Source organism: Heloderma suspectum, chromosome 10, assembly GCF_057233095.1.
Source record: "Heloderma suspectum isolate Gila_16-S chromosome 10, 16-S_ref, whole genome shotgun sequence".
NCBI lineage: Eukaryota > Metazoa > Chordata > Lepidosauria > Squamata > Helodermatidae > Heloderma > Heloderma suspectum.
Window position 1 is genome coordinate 4,069,265 of NC_139467.1, and position 27,351 is coordinate 4,096,615.

General features: G+C 46.5%; 1 protein-coding gene across 1 annotated transcript in view; it reads left to right on the top strand.

Moving 5' to 3' along the window:
• Positions 1-27,351, top strand: part of PLEKHG2 (pleckstrin homology and RhoGEF domain containing G2) — a 67,057-nt gene that overhangs the window by 22,227 nt on the left and 17,479 nt on the right. The window contains exons 4-15 of the mRNA XM_084814681.1: positions 1,367-1,467; positions 7,860-7,926; positions 9,734-9,780; positions 10,548-10,698; positions 17,723-17,854; positions 19,478-19,660; positions 21,124-21,216; positions 23,367-23,453; positions 24,168-24,201; positions 24,325-24,426; positions 25,846-25,947; positions 26,931-26,969. Of these exons, the coding sequence (XP_084670807.1) occupies positions 1,367-1,467; positions 7,860-7,926; positions 9,734-9,780; positions 10,548-10,698; positions 17,723-17,854; positions 19,478-19,660; positions 21,124-21,216; positions 23,367-23,453; positions 24,168-24,201; positions 24,325-24,426; positions 25,846-25,947; positions 26,931-26,969 (1,138 nt within the window). The remainder of the gene's footprint in view (positions 1-1,366; positions 1,468-7,859; positions 7,927-9,733; positions 9,781-10,547; positions 10,699-17,722; positions 17,855-19,477; positions 19,661-21,123; positions 21,217-23,366; positions 23,454-24,167; positions 24,202-24,324; positions 24,427-25,845; positions 25,948-26,930; positions 26,970-27,351) is intronic.

Below are 27,351 nucleotides of genomic sequence, written 5' to 3' on the forward strand. Positions count from 1 at the left end.
CCTCGGGTTCAGGATGCTAACCATGACACTAAATCGGCCCCAACCCTGTCAGGCAGAAGCGACTGTTGTTCCGAGAATAATGGGAAGCGCTCTTCCTCACAGGGTCCCTGCAAAAGCACAGGCAATTTGCAAATTGAAAATACTGTGGAAAATAGAAGCATCCGTATGCAAATGTTATTTAAGCAAATAACGGAAGAGCTCTGCTGCAGAACTTCAGCTCGCCCCCACCTTTGACTATTTGGGGTTTTCCGGCTTTTGTGCAGCTTTTTCCCCATTCTGAAAGGTTGAAATGCCTCTCTAAGGCTTAGTTTCTGGCAGTAACAGCTTTAAACTGCAATCCTATGCATATTTGGACAGACAGAAGTCCTACAACTTCCAGCATTCCCCAGCCAGCATAGCTGGCTGGCGAATGCTGGAAGTTGTAGGACTTCTACCTGTCTAAACATGCACAGGATTGCACCCTTAAGCTAAAACATGCTGGTATTTTTGGCTCCGCCCCTTTTGCCTTCCGCCCCGCGCACCACCGGAATGTTGCCCCCAAGAGTTTATCCGAAATGGGATTCATTTCTGCACCGCTGCACCTCTACTGGATCAGACCACCACAGATCCATCACGTCCAGCATCCTGTTTCCAATAGCGGACAACCATTTGGCTCTGGGAAACCCCAAAGCAGAGCATGGAGGGCCCCCCCCATCAGAATCTGGCACTGAGGTAGACTGCCTGTGAGCATGGAATCTCCACTTAGCCATCATGGCTAATAACCATCGAATGCTACCCCCACACACACACACCCTTCCCCCATGAATTGGTCTGCTCCCATTTTTAAAGCCATCTAAGGCAGCGGCCCCCATCACTTCTTGTGGCAGGGAGTTCCATAGGTTAATGCTGTGTTGTGTGAGCAAGAACTCAGCGGAGGCTGGCGCTTCGCACCTTGGATGGCTCCTTTACAGTTCAGACTGGTTGTGACTGAAGCCTGGAGTGGATTTACCACCCCGCTGACATCGGAACCACCAGCCTCGGCTGCAAGAGCTTGTCCTCTTCTTCCTGCTAACCTCCCCAGTTCTAGTGTTGTGAGAGAAGGTGAAAAAGTATCTCTGTCGCCACCCCTTTCAAAGCAGTCTTGCTTACGAAGGAATTGTTGCTGCTGTCTTACTTCTCTGTATCATAATCGTGGCGGTGTAGGGCAGCCTTCTCTAGCCTGATGCCCCCAGATGTGTTGGACAGCAACGTCCATCAGCCCCATTGCAATCCAGCACATCTGGAGGGTACCAGGTTGGGGGTGGCTGGTGTAGGGCGGGTGTTAATCATGCAGGGTCATTCGGCTGGTTCCACATGCACAGACACCCCGTGTTTCCCTCCCTCACAGGATTACCTGGGCTGCATCATTGACTGCGGGCAGCTTCCCCTCAAACCTGAACAAGTCAGCACCTTGTTTTGCAACATCGAAGACATTTATGAGTTCAACAGGTAAGTCGTGGCATATCCTGAAGCTGTAAAAGCCGCAGGGCCAAACCTAGATTCTAGCAAATGTTTCAACTGCAAATATTCCCATTCAGATGTAGCAGGCAAATCATATTTGGCATGCAAAGCCAAAAAAGCCGAGAATGACAAACGCTCATCATCCGCACCCACTGATGGCAAAAGGCAAAAATCAACTTATTGGTACAAGTCTGCCACAAAAACACTTTCTGACCAATTTTTAAATCTGGATATTTATTTATTAATTAAATTTCTTAATTGCCCATCTGGCCAGTTACCCGGCCACTCTGGATGTTGTACAATAGTACAAACAGCTTAAAAACAATAAAATTACCCATTAAAACATAATTTTCTAAAATTTCCCAAGCCCACCCCAAATTTCCCTGTAGAGTCAATTAAGCATGAGAAAATGGATCCATGGAATTGACATGACATTATATGCCACATGTCTCTTAACAGCTGTAACTGTGGAAGGAACCCTATCTATTTTAATGTGCCGAGAACCTAATGCCACCCACTTAGAGAGAGGGTCCAGGCAGGAAGTTTCCAAAACTGATCAAGGTGGAAAATCTAATCTTAGTGGAAAAGACCAAAATTTAGTACAGGTCAACAAATAGGCCTGATGATATAAAGCAAGATGCAGAAAGCCAAACCCAACTTTTTAAATTGGAAGTTGCAATTCATGGTGGGGAGGACCCCCCCCCCCGCATTTACAAAACAAAGCATTAAATTAAAAAAAAAAATTGCTGGGTATTTCTTCGCATCCTAATATTGCCAGGTATAAATAAAATAATCCCATGTATAACATAAACAATCTGAGGTATAATATTCATCTTAAATTTATTTACCTTACCCCACAAACTCAGCCTTAAAGATACCCATCTATCTATGCCCAGTGAGATCTCATTAATCAACATACAGATGACTGGAGTTTCGAAGTAAACAATAAAAGATCATCAGCATAAATAATAATTTTAAATTCTGAACAATCATGCACAAAACTGTGAATATTACTGTTCTTTCTAATAGTGCATGCCAGGGATTCCAAACATAAATCAAGTTATGTACAAATCTTTAATAGCTGAAATAACATTTCAATGTATTTGCTGTTAGAGACAACGTGCCAGGATCTTTTTATTCACCCAGGCATTTAAAATCTCACTAGCAACATTTTTTAATTGCCACAGCTGCTCTTTTAATTCATGCTTTTATGGTAGTGGATTTTCTTCTTGTGTTTTTAATTCATTGTAAACTGCCCTAGACTTGAGAAATGAAGGGCGGTGTGTTTGCATACATATATATGTTTAACATGAAATGAAATCAGTCCTAATCTCTGAAGGCAGTCATTGCAATGTGTTCTACGGGATTTACTCCCGAGCGAGTGAGTTTAGGACTGCAGCCAAAGAGTCTTGGGTCGCGTAAAAAATGGACAGATTTATTATGATGGCAGAAGCTTTTGTGGACTTGGAGTCGCCTGAGGTAGGCTGGGAGCTTGTGGGGCTGTAGGCCTGCTGTGGCCAAGACGAGAAATGTTCCGATGTTCCTATGATGTGCAGCCAAAATAATTCAAAAAAGGTTTCCAGCCTAAAGGGATGGAGGACCAGGTGACCTTGATGAATTAAACACCTTTAAGAACAGCCTGAATCTAGGAATGTAAGTCCAAGTTCAGTAGTGACTAGAGCTGGTTAGAGTCCCCATTTCACTCATAAACATGCATTGAAGGAGAGTAGGTGATTTTACTCTTTTTGTTTTAATATATTTTTGTTTGTTTTTTAGCAAGTTTTTCAAAGTAACAATGAACATTAACAAATTTAAGTAGACTACATGTGAGTCAATTTCTTTACAGTCTTTCTGATTAGGGATGTAGAGAATTTTGTTTCTGTTTGCAAATCTCTTGAAAATGCCCTGTTCACAATCCTGAACATGAATGGGGGAGCATTTTCTCTGAAAATGTTTGCAAATTCACAAACTTGCCTTCATATTCACCAAATGTGTACTTGAAAATGCACAGCTTTCTCCAAATGCACAGCTTTCTCCAAATGCACAACATTCTCAAAATATGCAGATTTCTCAAAATGCACAACTGCACACATTTTAGATCATCCACACTTTCGTCTATGGGGGAATGTTGTGCATTTTTGGAAATTTGTGCAAATGTGTGAATTGTTTGTACAACTTTCATGTTCAATAGCTGTTCATTTTGTGCAATTTTCCTGTTCACACAAAATGAACAGTGACCGCAAATGCAAGTGCAAATCGAGGAGAGACAAGCAGTGAGCAGATGTTCAGAGAATCTTGCCACGCTTGAACATTGCTCAGTTGCAGACCTGTATTTCTGATCACTCCAGATCTCTATTTGGTACAAGCAAGATGATCTGATAAAAGTTATCACTCCCTATCCTAATAGATCACACCATAGAGTTCCATATGTCTTAGGAGATTGTTGTGTATTCTTTTTACAATATATATTTTAAAAAATCACAAAGAAGCAAAGAATATTACATCATAGCAAATTATTTATCCACTCCTGCGAGAGTATTTCCTAAGCCATATAGTTAGGGACATCAGAAGCCGCCTTCTACCAAGTCAGAGCATCAATCCGTATAGCTCAGGATCGCCTCCTCCGATGGGCAGCATTTGTCCAGGGTTTCAGACAGGGGTCTTTTCCAGCCAGAGGTTGAAACAGGAGCCTTCTGCGTGCAAAGTATGTACTCTAGCACTGCGCTGTGCCCCATAGATTCTCCAAAATTAAAGGGAAGAATGCTATTTATTTTGAAGCATATGTATCTGATTACCATCTACTCTCACTTTAACACAGGGATGGGGAACATGTGGCCCTCCAGATGTTCTTGCACAGCAGCTCCCATCATCCCTCACCATTGGCTATGCTGGCAAGGGCTAATGGGAACTGCAGTCCAACAGCATCTGGGCTGCACAAACCTTTGGTGCTGCCAGCATGTTTGTTTGTTTGTTTATTTCTATACTGCCCAATAGCCGAAGCTCTCTTGTTGCATCACACTGTGATGCTGGCCCCTTGACATTGTCTGGGACAATAGCAATACTTCTGGACCATTTGGTAACTCACCCCCATGATGCTCCCCACTACAGCTGAGGTGGGAAACTTGTGACCCTCCAGAGGTTTTGGACTACACATCCAAGCAGCCCAAGCCAACATAGCCAGTGGTGAGGGATGATAGACATTGTAGGCCAAAACACCTGGCAGGTCACAAGTTGCCCAGCCCTGCATTACAGGTCAGATTTCCAACCAGTAGTTCCTAAAATGTGGATACCCCCATATCTTATTCCTGCAGCCTTCCAATACATACTGGTACTTCTGTAGGTAACAGGGTCTACTCTTTTTAGGGATTGCACATAAGAATATCAGGAGAGCCCTGCTGGATCAGACCGAGGGTCCATCTAGTCCAACATTCTGTTCACGCAGTGGCCAACCAGCTGTCGACAATTGTCAGTACAAGGGAATAGCTGAAGGGTGTTGAAGTAACAAATCCCAAGTATTCAGAGATATACTTGCTCTGAACGAGCATTTGACTGGTTATCAGGATAAGTCCCCCCATAGCACTTACTGTCTTGTGTACTGTTGCACATTCTCAGAGCTTGCTCCTGGACCATTTCAGATCTGGAGAACATTGCAAGGAAATTGCATAGGCAAGTGGATAAGTGTAGTTAGATGGCAAGTTCAGTTGCTAGTATAATCAAGATGCAAGACATCCCTAGGGAAAACAAATAAATACAGACTCCTCTTACATTACATACATAAGATCCCACTCTCGTACTCTGCAATTCAAACGTAGGCTTGGGGCTGCAATGTTCAGTCAATTAGGGTGCAATCCTATGCATGTTTAGAAAGAAAAAAGTCCTACAACTCCCAGCATGCCCCAGCCAGCATACTGGGAGTTGTAGGACTTTTTTCTGTCTAAACATGCATAGGAATGCACTCTTAATCAGTTAGATTAGCCACAAAGTATATGAATAATCCCACTATGGACATCGGCCTGCAAAGACTTATTCACACATTCCTGCCACCATGTGATGCCACAGTCATCGAGTGATAAGCGTGGCACATGTGAACCAGTCCTGTGTTATTGTTCACACTCACTAGAGTGGCTTAGAACTCCTGTTTCACCCATCAATGTGAATGGATGAGTCCACTCTTCTCATCTTGCCTAAATAGTCAATACCAGGGCAGGGTTGAGCGGTGTCATGGTAACACCGATGTTAAACTGGCCCAGTAGAAGCCCTCCATTTAGCCCCAGAGTTTGTTTTCCCGGACTCTGTGTGATCCGGGATCTGTTTTTGCAGCAATTAACGTAGTAGAGGAGGATGGTGGGTTTCTCAAAAAGGAAATACTTTTAGCCCTGGAATTTGCTGAGCCTGTAATTTGAGCGGGGCTTGGGGGGATGTGAGGGGCTTAGAAGGGGGATGTGTGTTTTTGAGGCGATGGACATCTGAAAGCGACATAAGAGTGTGTAGCTTTCGGAGGAGCATCGTCTTTGCAGAAAGGGCACACCCCTAGACCCAAAGTGTCGGGGGGGGGGGGATTGGTCCTCAGTTCTCTAGAAAGAGAGATGCAAAGGCTCATCTCTCTACTCCTCCTGACCCCCCTGATTCCTAATCCCAGACTTTGCATGTAAAAGAGCGGCAAAGATGAGAGAGAGAGAGAGCACTCCTGAGCACATCCGGTGAGTGTCCATCATCACGGGGTTCATGGCATGCCTTCTTGGGTTCTGCCTTCAACTTTGCCAGTTCACTAATTTATGGACTATAGCCAGGCCTTAATTTGTGTCAGCCCCCATAAACCATTGGGAGTGCCAAGATTCAGAACTAGGACATGTGAAGTATGCCTCTGGGCATGCACTAAGTGTGTTTCCTCCACAACTGAGTAACCACTACCAAGTCCTATGTATATAGGCCGTCCTTCCCCAGCCTGGTGCCCTCCATACGTGTTGGACTACAACTCTCAGCATGCCCCATCAGGTATGCTGGCTGGTGGATGCTGGGAGTTGTAATCCAGCACACATCAGGTTGGGGAAGGCTGGTATAGGTCTTATCTTTCCAGGTTCAAGAAGGTTGGACAGTAAGGACAAGTCAAAATCTGACACCTCTCAGTTTAGGTCCAGTGTTGCAAAGAAATCCACTAATGTTACAAGAATCATAGAATCATAGACTTGGAAGGAACCTAGAAGATTATCTACTCCAACCACCTGCTCAGTGCAAGCCAGAAAGCTTTTTACTGGCCCATCAGTCCACATATCCTGATCAGTGGAGGCTGGTGGCTCTGATGTCAGTGGGGCACGAATCTGCTCCAGGTTTCAGTCAGAAGCAGTCAGAACTGGTTCTGACTGAAACTCGGAGCAGATTCACTGCCCCACTGACATCGAAGCCCCCAGCCTCCACCGAACCTGATGGCAGATCACTTGAGGTATATAAAAAGGGGAGAAAAGGGAAGTAACTCCTCCAGTTTACAAAAACGCCCCTTCTGGTTGCCTGCAAACAGTTCTCACTCGTCATGGGTGAGCAGGAGAGTGCCCATGTCCAGCTTGAAGTAGCCACTGGCCTTAGGTGAAGTGGGGCTTCTGTGATTCAGTTTTCCTGTGTGTGAGAATGGGTGCGCAACCCTCAACTGTGTTCCAAAACAACTTTGGAAATGTACAGATTGAACAGTCGCATTTTTTCATTCTTTTTTTGTTGTTTTAGTTTTTATTCCCCATCAGGAAAGGAAGATCTCTGTGACCCTACAGTAGAAGATGGCCATTAAAAATGCGAAAGCATTGTTCCTTAACAGGGGTTCTTGGCTAATAGCCACGTTTCCCCTTTTTCTTGTAGTGTCTCGCACCGGTCCCTCTCTTCTTTCCTCTTCGCTCACTCCACCCCCTGCTGCTTTTTTGCTTCTTTAAAAGCTGGTTTGCTGCCAATTTCTCCATCAACCAACCTGCTTTTCCATCTGGGTCTGTTTAAGAGCTTAAGCAAAGCCCAGTGGGGGGTACAGATGGAATACCCGGAGAAGGGTGGAGGAAAAGAGTGGATTGACTGGTCTTCTGCTCAGACGGAGCCCACCCACCCCTTACAATGTAGCACAGTTAACCCTTTAGGGAAAGGACCACCCCTGCTATGTCACGAGTAGCCACTTGATGCGCTTGCCATCGCAATTAATCATGAATGATAATACTGTAATGTGCCTATGTGCACACCTATGTTCTCAAAATGCTTCACCTGCAAATGGGTGTCAATCCTTACAACAGCCCTGTAAGGTAGTCCAGTTACATGGGCAAGGCAGGGTTGATGGCAGGGGAGGTAGGAGCTGAGAATGTGACCAGGAAACCTTCATGTTTGTCATGTGTTGTGTTTCTCTCCCTGAGCAGCGAACTGCTGGAAGACATGGAGCGAAACACCAGTGCCCATGCTGTGGCAGAGTGCTTTGTTCAAAGAGTAAGTGTCTCGCTTCATTCTGTTTGTACTTCAATGCTCTTCTGCACCTTTCCAGTTCCATTTGCAATACGCTAACTTCTTCCAGCTTTTGGGCATCCCCTCATATGTCAGGCAGAGGGTGCAGAAACTTTGGCAGGTCCAGAATATTGTAGCCAGGTTGTTAACCAGAAGTCACCATGGAAGCACATATTGCCCCAGGACTTAAACGATCTTCATTAGCTTCCACTTTTGTTTCTGGAAATAATGCGAAGTGCTGGGTTTTAACCTGCAAGGCCCTTAAACACGCTGGAACCATCACCATCCTATCTAAAGGATCAACTTTTGGTGATAGCCACTAACTTCAAAGGCATCTTGTTGCTCACCATGGGAAGGAAAATACTGCACTAGCTGGACCTTTGGCCTGATCCAGCAGGACTTTTCTTAGGTTCTCCAATGAGAACATGCCTGCCAATTGAGATCTTAGGAACACAGGAGGCTGCCTTATACCAAGTCAGACCCCGGGTCCATCTACGCCAGTACTTTTGACACTGACTGGCAGCATCTCTCCAGGTTTTCAGGCAGGATTCTTTCCTAGCCCTACCTGGAGATGCCGGGGATCAAACCTGAGAACCTGCAGAACAGGTGCTCAGCCACTGATCTACAGCCCTTCCTGTGGCTCCCATAGATTCAACTGAATCGCTCCTCTGAGTGCTCCCACTTTTAAGGGTTTGGCAGGTGGGTTCTGGAGAGAGGGCTTTTTCTGTGGTGGCTCCCAAACCGTGGAACTCCCTCCCTGGGCAGATTCGCCTGGCTCCTCCTTGATTCATTTTTAGATCCCAGGTTAATTCCATCCTGGCATCTAAAACTGAGATTGACTCACTTTCCTTGCTTGAAACAGTGCTGCCCTCCCTCTTGAGTTTTGATCAGTGTGTCCGTTGGTTTTGACTTTGGTCGGTATTTTATCATGTTTTCAGTGGGGACTCCAGGCGTTGGAGGGGCCTTGGGCAAGACACCCTCAGTGAGCCCCCTCCTCCCTCAGCGAGTCCGCCCTCCCACCCCAATGCCCCCAGCTGCTCCTCCTCCTCCGTCTCATCACTGCTGGCTTGCCAGGCAGAGCGCCAGGGCGCAAGTGGGCCGGGGCGTCTCCTGCGCCTCCTTCTCGCCACCTCCGTTGTCTGGGCCAGAGCAGAAGGCAGGGGAGCAAGCAGGCTGCAGCGGGGAAGAGGAGGAGCAAGTTCAGGGGGCTCTGGTCAGGGGGCCCCTGCTGGGGTGTGGGCCCTCCGCAGGTGCCTGACCTTGACATCAGTCCTGCATCTTTTAATTGGTCTTGTAAGCCCCTGGGAGGGCTTTCTAGTGAGAAGGCAGGGTAAAGACCTCATAAGTAAATAAATAATAGTATTCTAGAATAGATAACTGTCTGGTGTGTCTGGAACTGGTCCAGGACATATTTCTGTCCCACACAGTCAGAGAATTACACCCTTAATCTTCTGTGGCTTCACAGAATTAAACATAGTTTTTTTGGATTGGCCCTCTTACGAGAGCATAACAGCCTCCTTATCGTGGGAACAGGGAAAGAGCAAACCCACAACTTCTCCTGGAGCCAAGGTCCTTCCTAGCAGAAGCACTGTGTAAGTACACTGGGAAGCAAGCCTGATGGTCCCTATATATATATATCCCAAGTGATAAGACAAGCTAGGGTGCCGCCTTCTGGCAGTTAAAAAAATGACAACCCAGATGCATTTCAGTGCACTTGAATGTTGTTCAGTTGTGTTGTTCAGCTAAATCAATTATTAAGTCAATTGTGTTGTTGTTTAATTACATCTTGCAGAGTGAAGAATTTGATATCTACACCTTGTACTGCATGAACTACCCCAAGTAAGAATGAACTCCCAGCCCTGCCTAGCCCAGGGGGTTCTTGTCCGTGGCCCCTCTGCTGAGGTGGGGGCCCTTGGAGGTGCCCAACCATGCTGGCCTGGATACCAAGGGCATAATGCAGCCTTCTTTGTACAACAACTCCCATCAGACCCCGACAGTATGGCCAATGGTCAGGGAATATGAGAATTGTAGTCCAAAACATTTGGAGGGCACCAGGTTGCCTGCCCCTCAAGAACTAGTTCTTTGGCAAAACTTTGCCCAAACCACCCTCATTCCACTGTATTTGTTGCTCACCATCCATCTTCCCTCTATTCAATCTCCACCCCTCACTTGCCAGTTCCTGAGCTCTCCTCCATCCCCAGTTTTTTTCTGCCTAAAGCTCTCTGTGCAGAGGCTGGACCACATTTTCTGTTTTCTGCTTTACAAACAGCACCTAGCCCACTATTTGCACCGAAGGCACATCACGCAGCAGCAACAAGAGGCTGTGCTGCAGCTTTGCACATGTGAAATGCCTGGGAGTAGCTTTGTCTTCTTCACTATATCCCTGAGGACTAGAAACTTCCATTCCCCCCTTAAAAGTGAAAACGATTCGAAGTCAAGAGGACTTTTGCTCAGCAAAATCCTAGATGGGCATGGAAATTCTCTACCTTCCTCGTACCCCCTTCTCTCTCTCTCCTTCCCCACTTTGTCCCCTTCTTTCCTGCCGCCCCTACTGCTTTTTGAAGAAAAGTAACCATACCCCCCCCTTCCCCTTTCCCCTCCCCAAGCTCTGTCTCAGTGCTGCGAGAATGCATGGAGAACGACTCTCTGGCCAAATTCTTCCGCGAGAGGCAAGCCACGCTGTCACATTCGCTGCCCCTGGAGACATATCTGTTGAAGCCCGTCCAGCGGATCCTGAAGTACCATCTGCTGCTGCAGGTTAGCAACATCCCCTGTTATTTCCGGGTGGGGTGGGGGGTGGGATGTTCCTAATTTGTGGGAGGGGCGAGAAGGTGATGGGGAGGAAGGCGGTGGCAGTTTTGAATTGCTCTTGCAGTTTTCTGCTCTGGAACTGTGAATCTTTTGGAATATTCTAAGCTATAAGCCTAAAGGACTTTACACACTTACTCGAGAATTGGCCCCGTTAGATATAATGAAATATACTTCTGACAAAACAGGCATGGGGTTGCACTGCACAGCTGCACACACCTAGGCCTGTTTACATGCAACAAAATCCTACTGGGGTCTTACTCATAGGTAAGTGCATGTAGGATTGCAGCCTAAATGTTGTTCATTGATATGGTTTGGGGGCCAGGCTGAAGCCACAGGGAACATCTAGGGGCCAGGCCTCCCCAGATTCCAGTCCTCTTCCTCAATTTCCAGCTTACTTTTTTTTTTTAAGTAAGTCTCTAGTCCCTTTGACTTGTGGATCTAGAAGGGAGCGTTCTGCCCCACTGCTTACTAAGGAGTAAATTTGTTCCTGCCTTCTAATACTCTGGCCAACAAATACGAAAGCAGTGGGATAACTGACAAGCACTCTGCCTTTATTAATTTTTTCATTTGATGCAATTCCACTTTCTTTCATTAACATTTATTACAATTAAATAACTTTAAACATATTGGGCTACCTGTAATTATGTTCTAGCTGTAGTGTTTATTTACTTACTTATTTTGGCATTTGTTTGTCACTTTTCTGCCAGCAGATGGCCCTCAAAGCTTAGAATCAATGCTAAAACTCATCTGTAACAATAAAAATTAATTAACAATGCAATCCTGTAAACACATCCATTGTTCCTGATCCCCTCACCACAAAATGTCTGACTATAGGTTCCTTTTGTGGGGTAACTTGTATGGTGATCCACTCTGAGCCATTGGAATAGTGGGATAAAAATCCTAATACATGAATAAATTTCCAAATGTCAATGAATCGTATTTTATTATTTGCTAGGCTGAGGATTTTCAGCCCATTGGTCCTCTAGGCAGCTTGCCACAGCCCTAGCAGAAGTAATGTACAGCGCAGCCCTATGCACATACACGGGGAGTAACTCCCATGGTATCCAGTAGGGCAGGTCAGTGTGCATAGGATTACAGCCTAATGTCCGTTGACCTCAATGGGACTTACTTCCGAGTAGACTGTGAGGTCATCAAAATTAGATCATTATGCCTTAAGACAGGAACTGTTGTTGCTTTTTTAATTTGTGAGTCTTTCTGGGAATGTTTTCATCTGAAGAGTGGGGTAAAAATGCTTTTACTGAATGAGTGAATGAATGAATGAATAAGTCAGCAAATAAATAAGATGGCTTCGCCACATAAGCTGTCAGTTGCCTTTCACTGCCAGACACTTAGGAGACAAAGGAGGAGAAGGGATCAAAGAAGGTGAAGGAACAGCCGCTTTAAAAAGGTGGCTTTTAAATTCTTCCTCAAATAAGTTAGGCAGATGGCATCCCATGTGGGCCAGGGAAAGCTGGTCAGATCTTTTCTCTGCCACAAAACTGTCTGGAGGGCCTTGAAAGAGTCAAACGCTTCCCTCAGCCTTGCTGCACCACCTGTAAAAAAGTAAATATGAGTGACCTACCTCGCAGGGTTATTGTGAAGATGACTAAGGGTCAAACTACACATCACACAAGAGATCCGTGACTGGAACACGGGATGGTTTTTATGTTTACTTTAAAGCAGTCATGGGGCAAAGAGCATGCTTTTTGGATGGAGATTTAGTTAAGAAAAAAATGGATCAAGGGAACAAACAGGGTTAAGGACCCCCTCTCCCAGCGCCTCTGCTCCGATAAAATTCCAAGCTTCTTGTGGTTGCTTTACAGTAAAAGCAAAAGCATTGAAAGATCCACTCACAGCTCTCGTGCATTATTTTATGTGTATGCTTGTTTAAAGTGCTTATTAGTTGCTCCGCACCAAAGCTCACTAGAGTAAAGCAACAAAATTACAATAAACCATCACAGGGATGTCTAGTTTGGCCCTCAGATAATTACTCCGCCATGCCCCCCCCCTTTAATGAGCTTCTGCCATGCACTGAAAACTTGATTATTCAAGCAGGCATTTGGGGTGGGTTAGAGTATTTTAAATGGTAGAAGAGTGGTAGAAGAGACAAAGGAGACAAAGGAGACAGAGGCTAAGAGGTAAGTGGGCTGCAGGAAGCCCAGGGGGCTGCCCTTTATCCTACTGAGTGGCTGTGAGCTCACCAGGTGCTTCTGAGAGCTCCAGCTGAATTGGGGGGGGGGGGCTGAGTACTCCCAGCAGCTGAGTGGGTGGGAAGCTTCAGTCTGTTTCCTGCCTCCCAGCTGAGCATAGCAGAGCGGAGCAGAGGAAGCTGCTCCAGCTGGTCCAGGGACTACAGAAGCAAGCAAGCTCCCAGAGAGCGAGTGAGCGAGCGAACAGAGCGAGCAGACAGGGGGAGCAAACAGGAGTTGGCCAGGGGAGTTCGGCAGGGGAGGTCAAGGGGGAGGCCCCTAACATTTTTTCTTTTTTAACTAACTTTTTTTTTCATTTATTTGTCTTGTAACACAGACTTCCACACTAGTGGGACTCTGCTCTTAACCTCTACTGAGTAGAGGAGCAGGCACAGGCTAGTCTAGAACAATCACAAAGCTAGACACAAAAAGGGAAAAGAGGCTATGGAAGGACAAGACTCTCCAGTGGTGGTGACCTGCATGGTGTGTGCAGTGTTTGTTTTCTTGCCTGAAAACAACATGGCCTACACCTGCAACAAGTGCAAGCTGATCACGCTTCTGGAAGAAAAAGTAAGTGGACTGGAGCGGCGACTGTCGACCCTCCAGGGAATAAGAGAACACGAAGAGTTCTTGGACAGAATGGGGGAACTACAGCAGCAAAGGGAAGACCAGAAGCTTGAAGAGCAACAGCAAGATGAGGCAGAAGTGGGAAATGCTGAGGAGAAGAAAAATGGAGTAGAGAATACTCCTTGGAAAAGGGTGACAGGAGAAGAAGAACTAGACGCCACTGTGCACCAGTGGAAGCAGTGGAGCTGTGGAACCAATTCCAGGTACTTGCGGATGAGACTGGAGGACAGCCTGCAGAGGAAGAATCACAGGGGAACCTACATGAGAGTGAGCAAGAGGCTGAAGGTCAGTCAGACAGAGGTGATGAAACCCAGGCCTACAACAAGAAGAAGAGAAGAGTGGTAGTAGTGGGAGACTCCTTGCTGCGTGGGATCGAGATCCAAGTATGTTGTGAAGACCCATGGACTCGCCAGGTATGTTGTCTCCCGGGAGGACGGATTAGAGACGTGACTGAAAGGTTGCCTGCACTCATAAAGCCCACTGACAGGGATCCCTTTCTTCTCATCCATGTGGGAACAAATGATACCGCCAAGCGGAGCTACGAAGAGATCACGTCAGACTTTGAAGCTTTGGGAAGGAAACTCAAGGACTTTGGGGCCCAGATAGTTTTCTCATCCATCCTTCCAGTAGTTAGAAGAGGAATAGAAAGGGAACGAAAAATACTCCAGGTGAACGACTGTCTATGAAGGTGGTGCCGACAAGAGAGATTTGGATTCTGGGACCACAGGCGATACTTCCTGGAAGATGGGCTGTTGGCAAGGGACGGGTTGCACCTCACAAAGGATGGGAAGAATGTGTTTGGCCACAGCATGAAGAACTTCATCAGGAGGGCTTTAAACTGAATCCTACGGGGAAGGGAGATGTAAAGTTGGGGGTAACAATGGACATAGGCTCAGGCACTGCAACGGAGGGAACAGCTCTAATAGCGCCCAATAATAGTCTTCAGACACATGTAGGAAGAAAGCCAGACTATGAAGCACATGGTCTTCGATGTCTATATACTAATGCCCAGAGTATGGGAAACAAACAGAACCAACTTGAACTCTTAATACAAGAGGGAAATTATGACTTGATAGGTATAACTGAGACTTGGTGGGATGACTCTCATGACTGGAATACAGCAATTGAAGGATATAACTTGTTCAAAAAGAACAGAAGGAACAGAAAGGGAGGTGGGGTTGCACTGTATGTGAAAAATACATATCTCTGCACAGAAATACAGGAGGAGGAGCTTGGTAGCCCCATCGAGAGCATCTGGATCAAAATAAATGGAGCAAAGCATAAAAGGAACCTGATGGTCAGAGTCTACTACCGGCCACCCAATCAAGGAGAAGACGAGGATGAAACTTTTGAAAAGCAAATTGCCAGTGTTTCAAGGAAGCATGATGTAGTAGTAATGGGGGACTTCAATTTCCCCGATATTTGTTGGGAGACACATTCTGCAAAACATGGCCCCTCCAGGAAATTCCTGACTTGTGTGGCGGATAACTTCCTCCTACAGCAAGTAGAGGAAGGAACTAGAAGATCGGCTATCCTTGACTTGATCCTAACCAACAGAGATGACTTAGTGGAGAAAGTAGCAGTTACAGGAACTCTGGGGGAAAGCGACCATGTTGCACTTGAGTTCTTGGTTCTAAGGGAAGCAAAAGCCAAGTGTAGTCAAACGCGTACCCTGGATTTTAGGAAAGCTGATTTTCATAAACTCAGAACAATGATCAGTAAGGTCCCATGGCAAGCGACGCTAACGAGAAAAGGAGTCCAAGATGGGTGGGAGCTTTTAAAAAAGGAAATTCTCAAGGCACAATTACAAACAATTCCAACAAGAAAAAAGGTGGAAGACAACAGAAGAAGCCAATGTGGCTTCACAAAAAGCTTAGAGATGACCTGAAAACAAAACAGGACACATATAGGAAGTGGAAAGAAGGCCAAGCAACAAAGGAAGAGTACAGGCAGGTAGCACAGAATTGCAGGGATGGCATCAGGAAGGCTAAAGCTGAGAACGAGCTGAGGTTAGTATGGGAGGCTAAAAACAACAAAAAGGCTTTCTTCAGCTACGTGCATAGTAAAAGGCAGAGGAAAGAAATGGTTGTTCAGCTGTTAAATAAGGATAGCAAAACGATAACAGATGACCAAGAAAAGGCAGAGGTGCTCAATTCCTACTTTGGCTCAGTCTTCTCCCAAAAGAGGGTCTATGACCCCCCTGGCAAATGCAAAGTACAGGCTGAAGGGGCAGGATTGCAGCTTGACATCGATAGGTATATGGTCAAGGAACACCTAATGACTTGGAATGAGTTCAGATCTCCAGGGCCAGATGAACTGCATCCTAGAGGAATAAAGGAACTGGCAGAAGAACTCTCAGAACCGTTGTCTATTCTCTTTGAGAAATCATGGAGGACGGGGGAAGTGCCAGATGACTGGAGGAGGGCTATGTTGTCCATATCTTCAAAAAGGGTAAAAAGGAGGAACCTGGGAACTACAGACCAGTCAGTCTGACATCAATCCCTGGGAAAATTCTGGAGCAGATGATAAAGCAATCCATCTGTAAGCACCTTGACAACAATGCCGTGATTACGCGAAGCCAACATGGATTTGTCAAGAACAAGTCCTCCCAGACAAATCTGATCTCATTTTTTGATCAAGTCACCTCCCCTGTGGACCGTGGGAATGCTGTAGACATAATATACCTTGACTTCAGCAAAGCTTTCGACAAAGTGCCCCACGATATCCTGATGAGCAAACCAGCTCAAAGTAGGCTAGATGAAACAATGATCCAGTGGGTCCACAGTTGGCTACAGAATCGGACTCAAAGAGTGCTTGTCATTGGGACCTTCTCAAACTGGGGAGAGGTAACGAGTGGGATACCTCAGGGCTCAGTCCTGGGCCCAGTGCTCTTCAACATTTGTATTAATGACTTGGAGGAGCAGGTGCAGGGAACGCTGATCAAATTTGCAGATGATACAAAATTGGGCGGGATAACTAAGACTTTGGAAGACAGAAACAGAATTCAAAGTGATCTTGATAGACTGGAGCGCTGGGCAGAAAACAACAGAATGACATTTCATAGGGATAAATGCCAAGTTCTGCACCTACGAAAAAGAAACCAAATGCACAGTTACAAGATGGGGGATACGTGGCTGAACAACACTACAAGCGAGAAGGATCTTGGAATTCTTGTCGATCACAAGCTGAATATGAGCCAACCATGTGATGTGGCTGCAAAAAAGGCCAATGCTATTTTGGGCTGCATTAATGGAAGCATAGCTTCCAAATCCCGGGAAGTACTAGTTCCCCTCTGCTCAGCTCTGGTTAGGCCCCATCTGGAGTACTGTGTCCAGTTCTGGGCACCACACTTGAAGAAGGATGCAGACAAGCTGGAGAGGGTTCAGAGGAGGGCAACAAAGATGATCAGGGGACCGGAAACAAAGCCCTATGAAGAGAGGCTGAAAGAACTGGGCATGTTTAGCCTTGAGAAGAGAAGACTGAGGGGAGATATGATAGCGCTCTTCAAGTCCTTGAAAGGTTGTCACAGAGAGAAAGGCCAGGATCTCTTCTGGATCATCCCAGAGTGCAGGACATGGAAGAATGGGCTCAAGTGACAGGAAGCCAGATTTCAGCTGAACATCAGGAAAAACGTCCTGTCTGTTACAGCAATACGACAATGGAACCAATGACCTCGGGAGGTGGTGGGCTGTCCCACACTGGAGACGTTCAAGACGAGGCTGGACAGCCATCTGTCGGGGATGCTCTGACTTGGATTCCTGCATTGAGCCGGGGGTTGGGCTCGATGGCCTTGTAGGCCCCTTCCAACCCTACTATTCTATGATTCTATGAAATAATGTTTTAATGTATAATTTTACTGTTTGAAATTGTACCATTGTACATCGCCCGGAGTGGCCGGGTGACCGGCCAGACAGGGGATTAAGAAATTTAATAAATAAATAAATACTCTAAATCTGTTATAAAGTACTATAAGGGTTTTTTTTAATAATAAGGGTTTTTGCAGAAAATTCCAGCTTCTTTTCAGATTCCACCCCCCAGGAGGACTAGAAGCATCACATTGTTTACTTTAAGCTAAACTGAGATTCATAGGAAGCTCCCAGTAAGCAGCTCTCCTCTCTGTGCATAACCTCCCCCAACTTTCCTTTCTTCCCCAGGAACTAGTGAAACATTATGACAAGGACAGCCCGGGCTACGATGCCGTGGAAGAGGCCAGCATCACCATGACAGCTGTGGCTTGGTACATCAACGACATGAAGCGCAAGCAGGAACACGCCGCTCGGCTGCAGGTACGGGGCCGCCTGGGGCCCCTGACGGAAGCCAGCATTCTGCACCAGGGTGATTCAGCTTCTGCCCAGGGAGCCTAGATTCTCTGCCCTGCATAAATTGTGTGAATGTATCTCTGTCTGCTTATTTGCATAATTTATTCTGCCCCTGCTGGTCAGGGGAAGGGGGAAAGGCCCTCGAAGAGTACTGGGTCCTGATCACCAAGAACTGTATCCAGGAATTCCTTTGGCTTCTGAGATATCACCAGATCCACGTCTTTCAAGCATACCTAAGCAACCATGAGGGCTAGAAAAGCACTTCTTTCTCTTCTTTTAAGGAGACGGAGGGCCAGCTTGCTGACTTCCGCACCCAATATCTACTTCTGCACTTGCATGGTAGATTCGTAAAACTGTGGGATACACTCACAGCTCCGTGTATGCTCCGCCACCAGACATCTGCCTGAATCAGAAAGGCTGGCTTTTATCCTGGGGAAGCGTTCGCGTTTTTATTTTGTGGAACTTCAGGAGCAGAAAATGAAAAAATAAGAATATGTAATATTAGCATTAATATTATTTATTTCATTTAAAATATTTCTATCCCACCTTCCCATCCCATCACTGGGAAGCCCAAGGCAGGTAAGAGCAACAATTAAGAAACAATAATACTACTTTTAAAGAGCAAATAAATAGATAAAAACAGCAAATAGCATACATTTTAAAAGCCAGGGGATTAAACTCACACACACAACAGACACGCACAAAGAGCTGGTCATACCTTACACATGAAATGAACAACCTTTATTTTTATTTTTTTCTTCATTTAAGGTTTATATTCCGCTGACCATATTTACAAATATCTCTAAGTGGTTTAGATTTGGTATCTAAATGCCATCAAGGAGGGGGCCGGCCGGACCTCCCAGGGCAGGGGTTCTATAGCCAGAGTGTTACAACAGAGAAGACCCTCTCCTGGGTTCTTGCCAGACACATCTCTGTTGGCCATGAGACATGGAGCATGTGGGACCTGGGGCAAGTGGGAGGAGAGAGTCCTTTATACAGTACTATCAATGTACACAGCACTTTAGAATATATACAAAATTATCTGGTCCCTCCCAGGAGCCTAGGTCACTCAACATTAGATCCAGCCATGCTATCATTTCCAGCTACCTTGATTTCTAAGCCAGCAGCCCCCTATGAAAATGCCTGCACAGGGCTGATGAGAGGGCCTCTTTGGTGGTGCCCCCTGGCTGTGAAATGCTCTCTTTGGGGAAGCTTGCCTGGTGCCCACGCCACTGTCCTTTCACTGCCAGGCTAAGACTTCTGTGTTCTCCCAGGCTGTTTAAAATCTTGTTACTTTCGTCCCTTGGATGTTTATGGTGGTTTTAGCTCCTGTATTGACTGGCTGTTTTTAGCTCCCGCTATTTTATTGTGTTGGTATTTGTGTCGTTGGGTTTTTATGCCACGTTGCATTTTCAAATTTTGTTGCTGGGCTTCTTTTAATTGTATTACTGCTCTGATTTTAATAGATTTTGTATGACACCGAGGACACAGGCTTGATAGGCCTCTATAAATAATAATAACAGTAGCTCTTCTCTTTCCTCCTTGTGAGCTGCAATCTGTCTCCTGTCTTCCACCCCCCGTCCTTTCTAGGAGATCCAGGGGCTGTTGGTAGGCTGGACTGGCCCAGAGCTGGGGGCTTTCGGGGAGCTGATCCTCGAAGGGCAGTTCCGGGTGCCGCGTGCACGCAAGGAGAGGGTCGTCTTCCTCCTCAGCAAGGTGATCCTGATTGCCAAGCGGCGTGGCGAAGCCTTCATCTACAAGAGCCACATCTTTGTAAGAGGGGTTGAATGCGTGGGGCAGGGGGGTGGCGGAATGGGTGGGCAGGAGACACGGAGGGACTTGGATCCCTGAACTTTTGGAGTGCCCCGAATCGCATAACACCAGGAAGGTATATCGTTGTAGATCCAGTGGCTACTGAACCTATGGCATGTAGCGGGGGATTCAAAGTAATTGCCATAGTTTGGGTCTCAACGCTCTTAAGCCCCATGCCCACACATGCCTTCGATACTTCCATAGGGAACTTTGGAGCCAAGCATTTACCTATAAATAAGCCAGCATGGACTAGGATATGATTGGAGAACCTGTTGTGCTCCAGAAGTTGTTGGACACCAATTCCCATCAGCCCCAGCAGGCATGGCCAATGGTCAGGGATGGTGCGGGAGATGTAGTGTAACCATGAGCCTTTCTACACGAGGTTTTTATTGTGCACTCGCAATTGCTCACACATGGTAGTTTGTGGGTCCTTTACATGACTTCGTCATCCTCCAAGGCCTTTCCTGTGCTTTACAACTGTTATGATGGTTTTTTCCTGATGAGGAAAGTCTGGTATTTAGAAATGGTATTATTTAGAAATAGCGGAATGAGAATCTTGTTTAATTGTGCGATTCTGCTATACCACAGTGCCATCCAGTGGTTGTATAGAGAAACGTATAGAAAGGCAGAGGAAGAAAAACCCTAGAAAAAAGCACATGTAAAGGAACTGAGCTTAATCCCGCAAAGAATCTGGAAGCAAAAGCCTTGGTAAAGGTGCAGGATATAAGCCTCATGTAGAAATGCCCAGTGTCTGGAGGGCCACAGGGTCCCCATTTCTGGTCTAGGAGATCACACAGCAGCCTTGGATCCAGAGAGGGGCTCTGGGTTCAAGTCCCACCTCTGGCATGGACTTGTTGCGTGGCCTGGGGCAAGCCAGTCTCCCAGCCTCCGCTCCCCCTGTTTGTAACATGTGAACAGGATTGTTGTGTGGATGGGCATAACAAGGATAGCGAAGCATTTTGCAAATGGAAAAGTGCTGTGCAAGGCTGAAGACAGACATAATATAGAAAGTGCAATGAAGGCTTCCGCCCAGCCTTGCACCCGTAGTGACAGATGTGCAAGCAAGGCACAAGAATCCAATCTGACTTGGATTTCTGCACTGAGCAGGGGTTGGACTCGATGGCCTTGTAGGCCTCTTCCAACCCTGCTATTCTATGATCTGTGATTCTCAGGGAAGCGGATGCCTACTGAGCCACCAGTTCCTCCACTCCCACACCCATGCTTCATAGATCTCCATCTGTTTCTTTTAAAAACCCAGTCAGAACTCAGTCCTGGAGAACAAAATGTACCTTTGGACTGAAGGCAGTGAGGAAGCTTCCAGAGTGGCTCTAAAAACGTTACGTCTGCCTTCGCCCCGAGAATTGGGTAGCGACTGAATGAGATGCTGCCATTTCCTGTTGTTGTTTTTGCCTCTGGCTCCACAGTGCTGCAATCTGGCCCTGCAGGAGAACACAAAGGACCCAATGAGCTTCAGAATCTCCGACCTTTCCATCCCCAAGCAGCAGCACGTGGTCCAGGTGAGCCGCTGAGTTTGAATCCCAGCGGGATCAAAGCTACACTGAGCTGAGTGCAGCAGAGGCTGCTGGCTTCCGCGTCGGCAGGATGGTAAATCTGCCCCAGGTTTCAGTCAGCACCAATAAGAACTCAAAAGGAGCCATCCAAGGTGTAGAACCAGAGTTCTGACTGAAACCCGGAGCGGCTTCACCACCCCGCTGACAACGGAGCCACCAGCCTCCACTGGCCACGTTGGGTGTCACAATTGAAACTCACACACACTTGTGCTTTGCAAATGGCAGCCTGTACGGACTCCAGGCACCAGGTGTAGCAGGGGAGGTTTAGAGAACTGAACCTGATTTGCAGGAAGTGGCAGTTCATAGGCCTAGTCTGAATTTGTTTAGAATGTGAAATGGCTTGGGGTGGTTTTTTTACAGCATTCTAAATCAGGGCAGGGATAGTGCTGACCCCACCACCTTTCCCCCAGCCCCTGGGTGGCTTCCCGGTTTTGTGCAGTTCTTCCCCCGTTCTAAAAGGTTGAAATGCCTCTCCGGAGGTTCAGGTCCTGGCAGCAAGAGCTCTAAGCTAAAATAGGCTGGTATCTTTCATATTTTGCCCCTCCCCCCTTTTGCCTTTGGTGCCACCCACCACTGGAATGTTGCCCCTGCAACCTTCTCCGAAATGGGATTCGGCCCTCCGGCTGGAAGAGGTTCTGCACCCTTGCACCTCTACTGGATCAGACCACCACAAATCCATCACGTCCAGCATCCTGTTTCCAATAGCGGACAACCATTTGGCTCTGGGAAACCCCAAAGCAGAGCATGGAGGCCCCCCCAATCAGAATCTGGCACTGAGGTAGACTGCCTGTGAGCATGGAATCTCCACTTAGCCATCATGGCTAATAACCATCAAATGCTACCCCCACACACACACCCTTCCCCCATGAATTGGTCTGCTCCCATTTTTAAAGCCATCTAAGGCAGCGGCCCCCATCACTTCTTGTGGCAGGGAGTTCCATAGGTTAATGCTGTGTTGTGTGAGCAAGAACTCAGCGGAGGCTGGCGCTTCACACCTTGGATGGCTCCTTTACAGTTCAGACTGGTTCTGACTGAAACCTGGAGTGGATTTACCACCCCGTTGACATCTGAGCCACCAGCCTCGGCTGCAAGAGCTTGTCCTCTTCTTCCTGCTAACCTCCCCAGTTCTAGTGTTGTGAGAGAAGGTGAAAAAGTATCTCTGTCGCCACCCCTTTCAAAGCAGTCTTGCTTACAAAGGAGTTGTCGCAGCCGTCTTCCATACACATACACCCATTCACACATACACCCCCCTGCCTTTCGTGCACATGGATGCACACACGTGTGTATGATCAGCTGAACAGCATGGGAAGACCACAGGGAGGAGAGATTTAAATGCCCCCTCCCCATGATCTCTCTTCCCCCCTGCTCCTGTGCTGCTCAACTGAGCAACAGGAAAAGAGTTGAGCAGTGATCAGGAGGGGAGAGTGCAGGGAGAGGCCACAGATGGGGCATAATCTTTACAGTTTAGTAAAATGGCATGATCGCCTTCCCACCCCCGATCACCAGTAACGTGATTTGCTGCCCAATCCTATAAATGTTTACACAGAAGCAAATCCCACTGACTGCAATGGGGCTTACTCCCCAGTAAGTGCACAAGGGATTGAAGCCTTATTATCTTGGAGTAAGCGCCATTCAGACACCTGAGTAAATGTGCTTAAGTTTGGGTTGCCCACATATTCAAATTAGATGGACAGTAGAAATTTGAACATACCAAAGCCTGACATTCCTGGGTTGAAATTTTGAATGTTCACCGAAGTTTGAAAGAATGCAGACTTTCACAACAGCCTTCCAGTTCCCTGGTTTTGTTCCTTATTATTTCACAGCAGCAAAAAATTGAAATTTTATCCTGCTCCGTAGCACATTCGTTTGTAGCCAGCAGAGGGCACCCACATGCGCTAATAATCCTACAGGGAAAAGCCTGCAGGGGATGGGATTATGAGAAATGTTAATTGGGAAAAAATGGCAGCAGTGTTTCTGGCAGAATATAATAAGAGAGTTATAAATGTATGTTATGTTGGGGAATGGCCACACAAAATATATCTTCTGGGATTTCCTCCCGTGGAAATCCACCCAAATACTTGCATTCTGTGCTGCAGGTGAAAACCCAGGAAGAAAAACGACTCTGGATCCATTACCTGAAGCGGTCAATAGTGGAGAATCACCCAGCATCCATTCCTCAGAAGGTAACTCAGAAGTGGTGGTTTCAGGTCTTACCAGCTGGTTGGATTGGGTCTGGAGGCTTATAGGACTCTGTGGAGGTACCAAGATGGCTTGGGGAGCTGGGAGTGAGAGATCAGGTTTTGTCTTTTCATGGATTAGATAAAGGACTTTACCAAGGGTAAATAGTTCAACCCAGGCATGGGACTTGACTTCATTATCATCAGAGACTCATTTTTTCAAGAAAAGCAGAAAATCCAAGATGGCTGCCACTTTCAAGATAACTGCCAATTTCATCCATGGGTGCCAGCAACATATCCACTGAAATAGTTGCCTATTCCAGGACTTTATTTTATTTTAATTTTTATTACGTTTATATCCTGCCTTTTTTCCTCTTGAAAGGAGTCCAGGGCAGCTTACCTGGTTCTCCTTGTCTCCATTTTATCCTCACAACAACCCTGTGAGGTAGGTTAGTCTGAGAGTCAGCGGCTGGCCCAGAGTCACCCAGTGAGCTTCATGGTCGAGTGAGAACCACAGCCTGGATCTTCCAAATCCCAGTCCAACACTCTAACTGCTACACCACACTGATTTGTTCCTGTTTACAGGCTAACTTTGCTTGTTTAGTTCTCAGACGTTATCTTTTAAAAAGGGAAGGCATTTGAAACTGTGGTCATACACCAGCCCAGAATGGCCGCACTTTCTCTTGTCTGATGCTCTTTCTCTATCACTTTTTGTTATAGGCTAAGCAAGTCCTGCTGGAGAACAGCTTCCAGAGTAAGTGACTGAATTTTCAACAGGACCCTGGCCCGGAACCTATTTCTGGTGCTCAGGCTGCACTCTGTGCCAAAGGCTGCCGCAGTTCACATCCAGGGTGTTTTGCTTGTTTGCTCCCTGCAGGTTCCCCAGAGGTCTTCTTCAGCTCAGAGTCCCCAAAGAAGCCCCTGCCTTCTCCACGGCCGGATGCATCCAGGGCATGCACTCACAGCAGACGGCAATCGGGTGAGAAAGAGCCGGGCAGTTCAGAGGGTTGCATACAGCGCCCCGTGGGAAGGGACAGAAATCCCCTTTGTTCTGTCCAGTCAGAAATTCACTGCTGCAAGAAATGGTGAGAGCCACTGGCTTAGATGGCTTCTGAAATGGATTAAAACAGGCACTTTCATGGAAGTGGAGAGGTATCTTGGTGCTACTAGTCATGATAGCTGAAGGGAGGCTCCACTTTCAGAACTTTTCTACATCAGACTGTTAATCCATTGTATCTACCGTTGGTTTCCTCCTTATTCACAGTTGTTTATGGGTTCTTTAGACATGTGGTGACCCTTGAGTTTTGCTCCTGTTTTTTAAGATCACTTTCCGGGGGGGGGGGGGGGGGGTAGAGCAGAAAAAATCAAGTATTATTTCTAAAAGCAAAAGAAAATGTATTTTCTTACTTGTGTGATTGCATTATCCTGCTATATAGCACAGCGTCCCCTAAAGGTTACGCATCAGAAAAGCAGGAAAGAAAAGCTCTTTGTGTATCAATCCTGCGATGAAACTGAAAGTAGATACAGCAGATTAACAATCTCATGAAGAAAAGCTCAATACTCCATTTTCCTGCTCTAAACACCCCCTCCCCCTGTGAAAGTGCTCTTAAAAAACAGAAGCTAAACTGGAAGGTAACGGCATCATCTAAAGAACCCATAAATAATCATGAATAAGAAATGATGAGCATACAATAAATGCCTCGTGTAGTAAAGCTCTCAAAGGCAGTTTACCTCTGGGTTCCAGATGCTGGGAGGACAAACAGAAGAGAAGGTCTATTATTATCATGCCTTTCTTGTGAGCACTGAACTTCACGGCCCTTTGGCCTGATCCAGTATAGGCAGTTGTTGTTGTCATCATCAACATCGCATTGTATTTCTATGCCACCTTTCTAAAGGCAACCAAAAAGTTCAGAAAATAAAAACCATAATCAAATAAAAACCTAGTAAACCATTTAACAACAACCTTAAAATGACAATAATTTAAAAAACCAAGTTAAAAAGATGTGGCTTGACCCCCTTCCTGAACGCAGAGAGAGCAGGGACCAAGTGCCAGTTCTTACAATCTGAAGTTGAATTCACTGCTCCTGATTCCCCTCCTCCCATCCCTATTCTCAGATGTGGGGGGAGAGGAGAATTATCATGGGGATAAGGAAGTGCCTAGTCACCTTGAGGCAACTGTTACTCACCACAGGTAACCAGGAAAATTCCTGATTTACAAGGCTGTAAATATTACATGAATTACTTTACCTACCGGTATATACCAGATTTACTTTCTCCATTAATGACAATATTCAATGGATGGGTTTTTAAGGGTGGGAGTGTCATCACAGCAGAGTCCACGTGGGCTGGGTAGCCAAGCCAACCTCATATATGGTCAGACTTCCTTGTCCTCTTCCAGAGCCTCCAGAATACATGTATAGTCCCGAGAGGGCCCGGCGAAGCTGCCCCATCTTGCAGCTGGAGAAGAGTGGTTCTTATCGTCGTGGCCGCAGGCAGTCTGGTGAGGGCACACAGCAAGCACATAGATATGTGGGGAAGGGCGTGGATCCAAGCCTCTGGCCAGCTTGCGCACTTCCAGACGGGGGACTCCCGCTGCTCCCAATCTAAAGACATTGTGCCTCCATTCCGTCTTTTCCTCCTTAACGGATATTTGTGGGGAAGACAAAAGACGGAAGTAGTCGTGGAAGAATATGGAAAGGTTATAAGTTGAAGACGTTGTTGTTCGGACACCCCCACCACACCCTGTAGATTCCCTGAATGAGGCATGGCAATTGCAGGACAAATGCCTCCTCTGGGAGCTCACTGTGTGGTCAACATTTCCAAAGGGTGCTGTGACACTAGAGGGCATTGTGCTACAAGCGCAAACGCCTTCCGCATTATGTAGGGCATCGCAGCACATAATGCTCTTTGAAATGATCCCTTGGAAAAGGTACATGGAAATTGGTCCGTTATATAATGTTTTCAGGGGTGAGCCTGGAGAGGGCTCTGTGGTTCTCTTCCCAGATTTTAACTCAGAAAACCTCTGTGGATAATCAGCTCCGGAATAACCTTTCAAGGCGTACGTAGCCTCACAGGAACACTGCCTTGAAGTATTCTGTTTCCCCATAAGCCCCCATGGAAGGCATCAGAAAATGGGCATTTCAGGGGCATGCTGGAGGGTTGGATGGGAGTAGCCAAGAGCACAAGGGAGGGAATGCCAGAAATGGAAGGGAATTATTTTTCTTCCATCTGTGAACGCATGAAAAATACTGCAAGCCCTGCCTCTTGACTTCTGCCCTGTCAGCTGCCTTTACCATCATGTCTGGATTTACTCAAACAACTGTTACCTCAGGTTATTCCCCATCAGATGAATAAAACTCTTAACAACTCGAGAAAGCTTCCATTCAATTATAAATGTAATCTTCCTTATCTTCCATCTCTCCCTCTGCTTTCACCCACACTTAGATCTAAATTAATATTTCTCCTTCTGTTGCCTCTCCACAGAGCCAGCCAAGGAGTTGCAGGTCCTATTTCATCAGGCGAGTAAGTCCCTCTCACTCCCCGTTCTGTGTGTTTGGTGGGGAAGGGGTGGTAAAGTAAACTCTGATTCGCTTTTCACATGTCCCTTGGATTGCACCCTGGCATCCACCATGGTCCAAGGCCGGACTTGCAGACCATGCCTGGAGTTTCTGCTCTGCCAAGGATTCACTGGGTAGTCTTGGGTGACTCACTTTCTGTTAGCCTCAGTTTACATTCCCCACCCCTCTCACTGCCACCATCTGTCAAATGAGAATATTTAGTGTCCCACCTTGCAATGTTGTTGTGAAGAGGGAAAGCTTATCTTAGCCCTGATTACCCCAAATTTCCCCCACAGACATGATCCTTGCCAAGGTATTCCAAAGAGTATAACACACCTACCCACCTA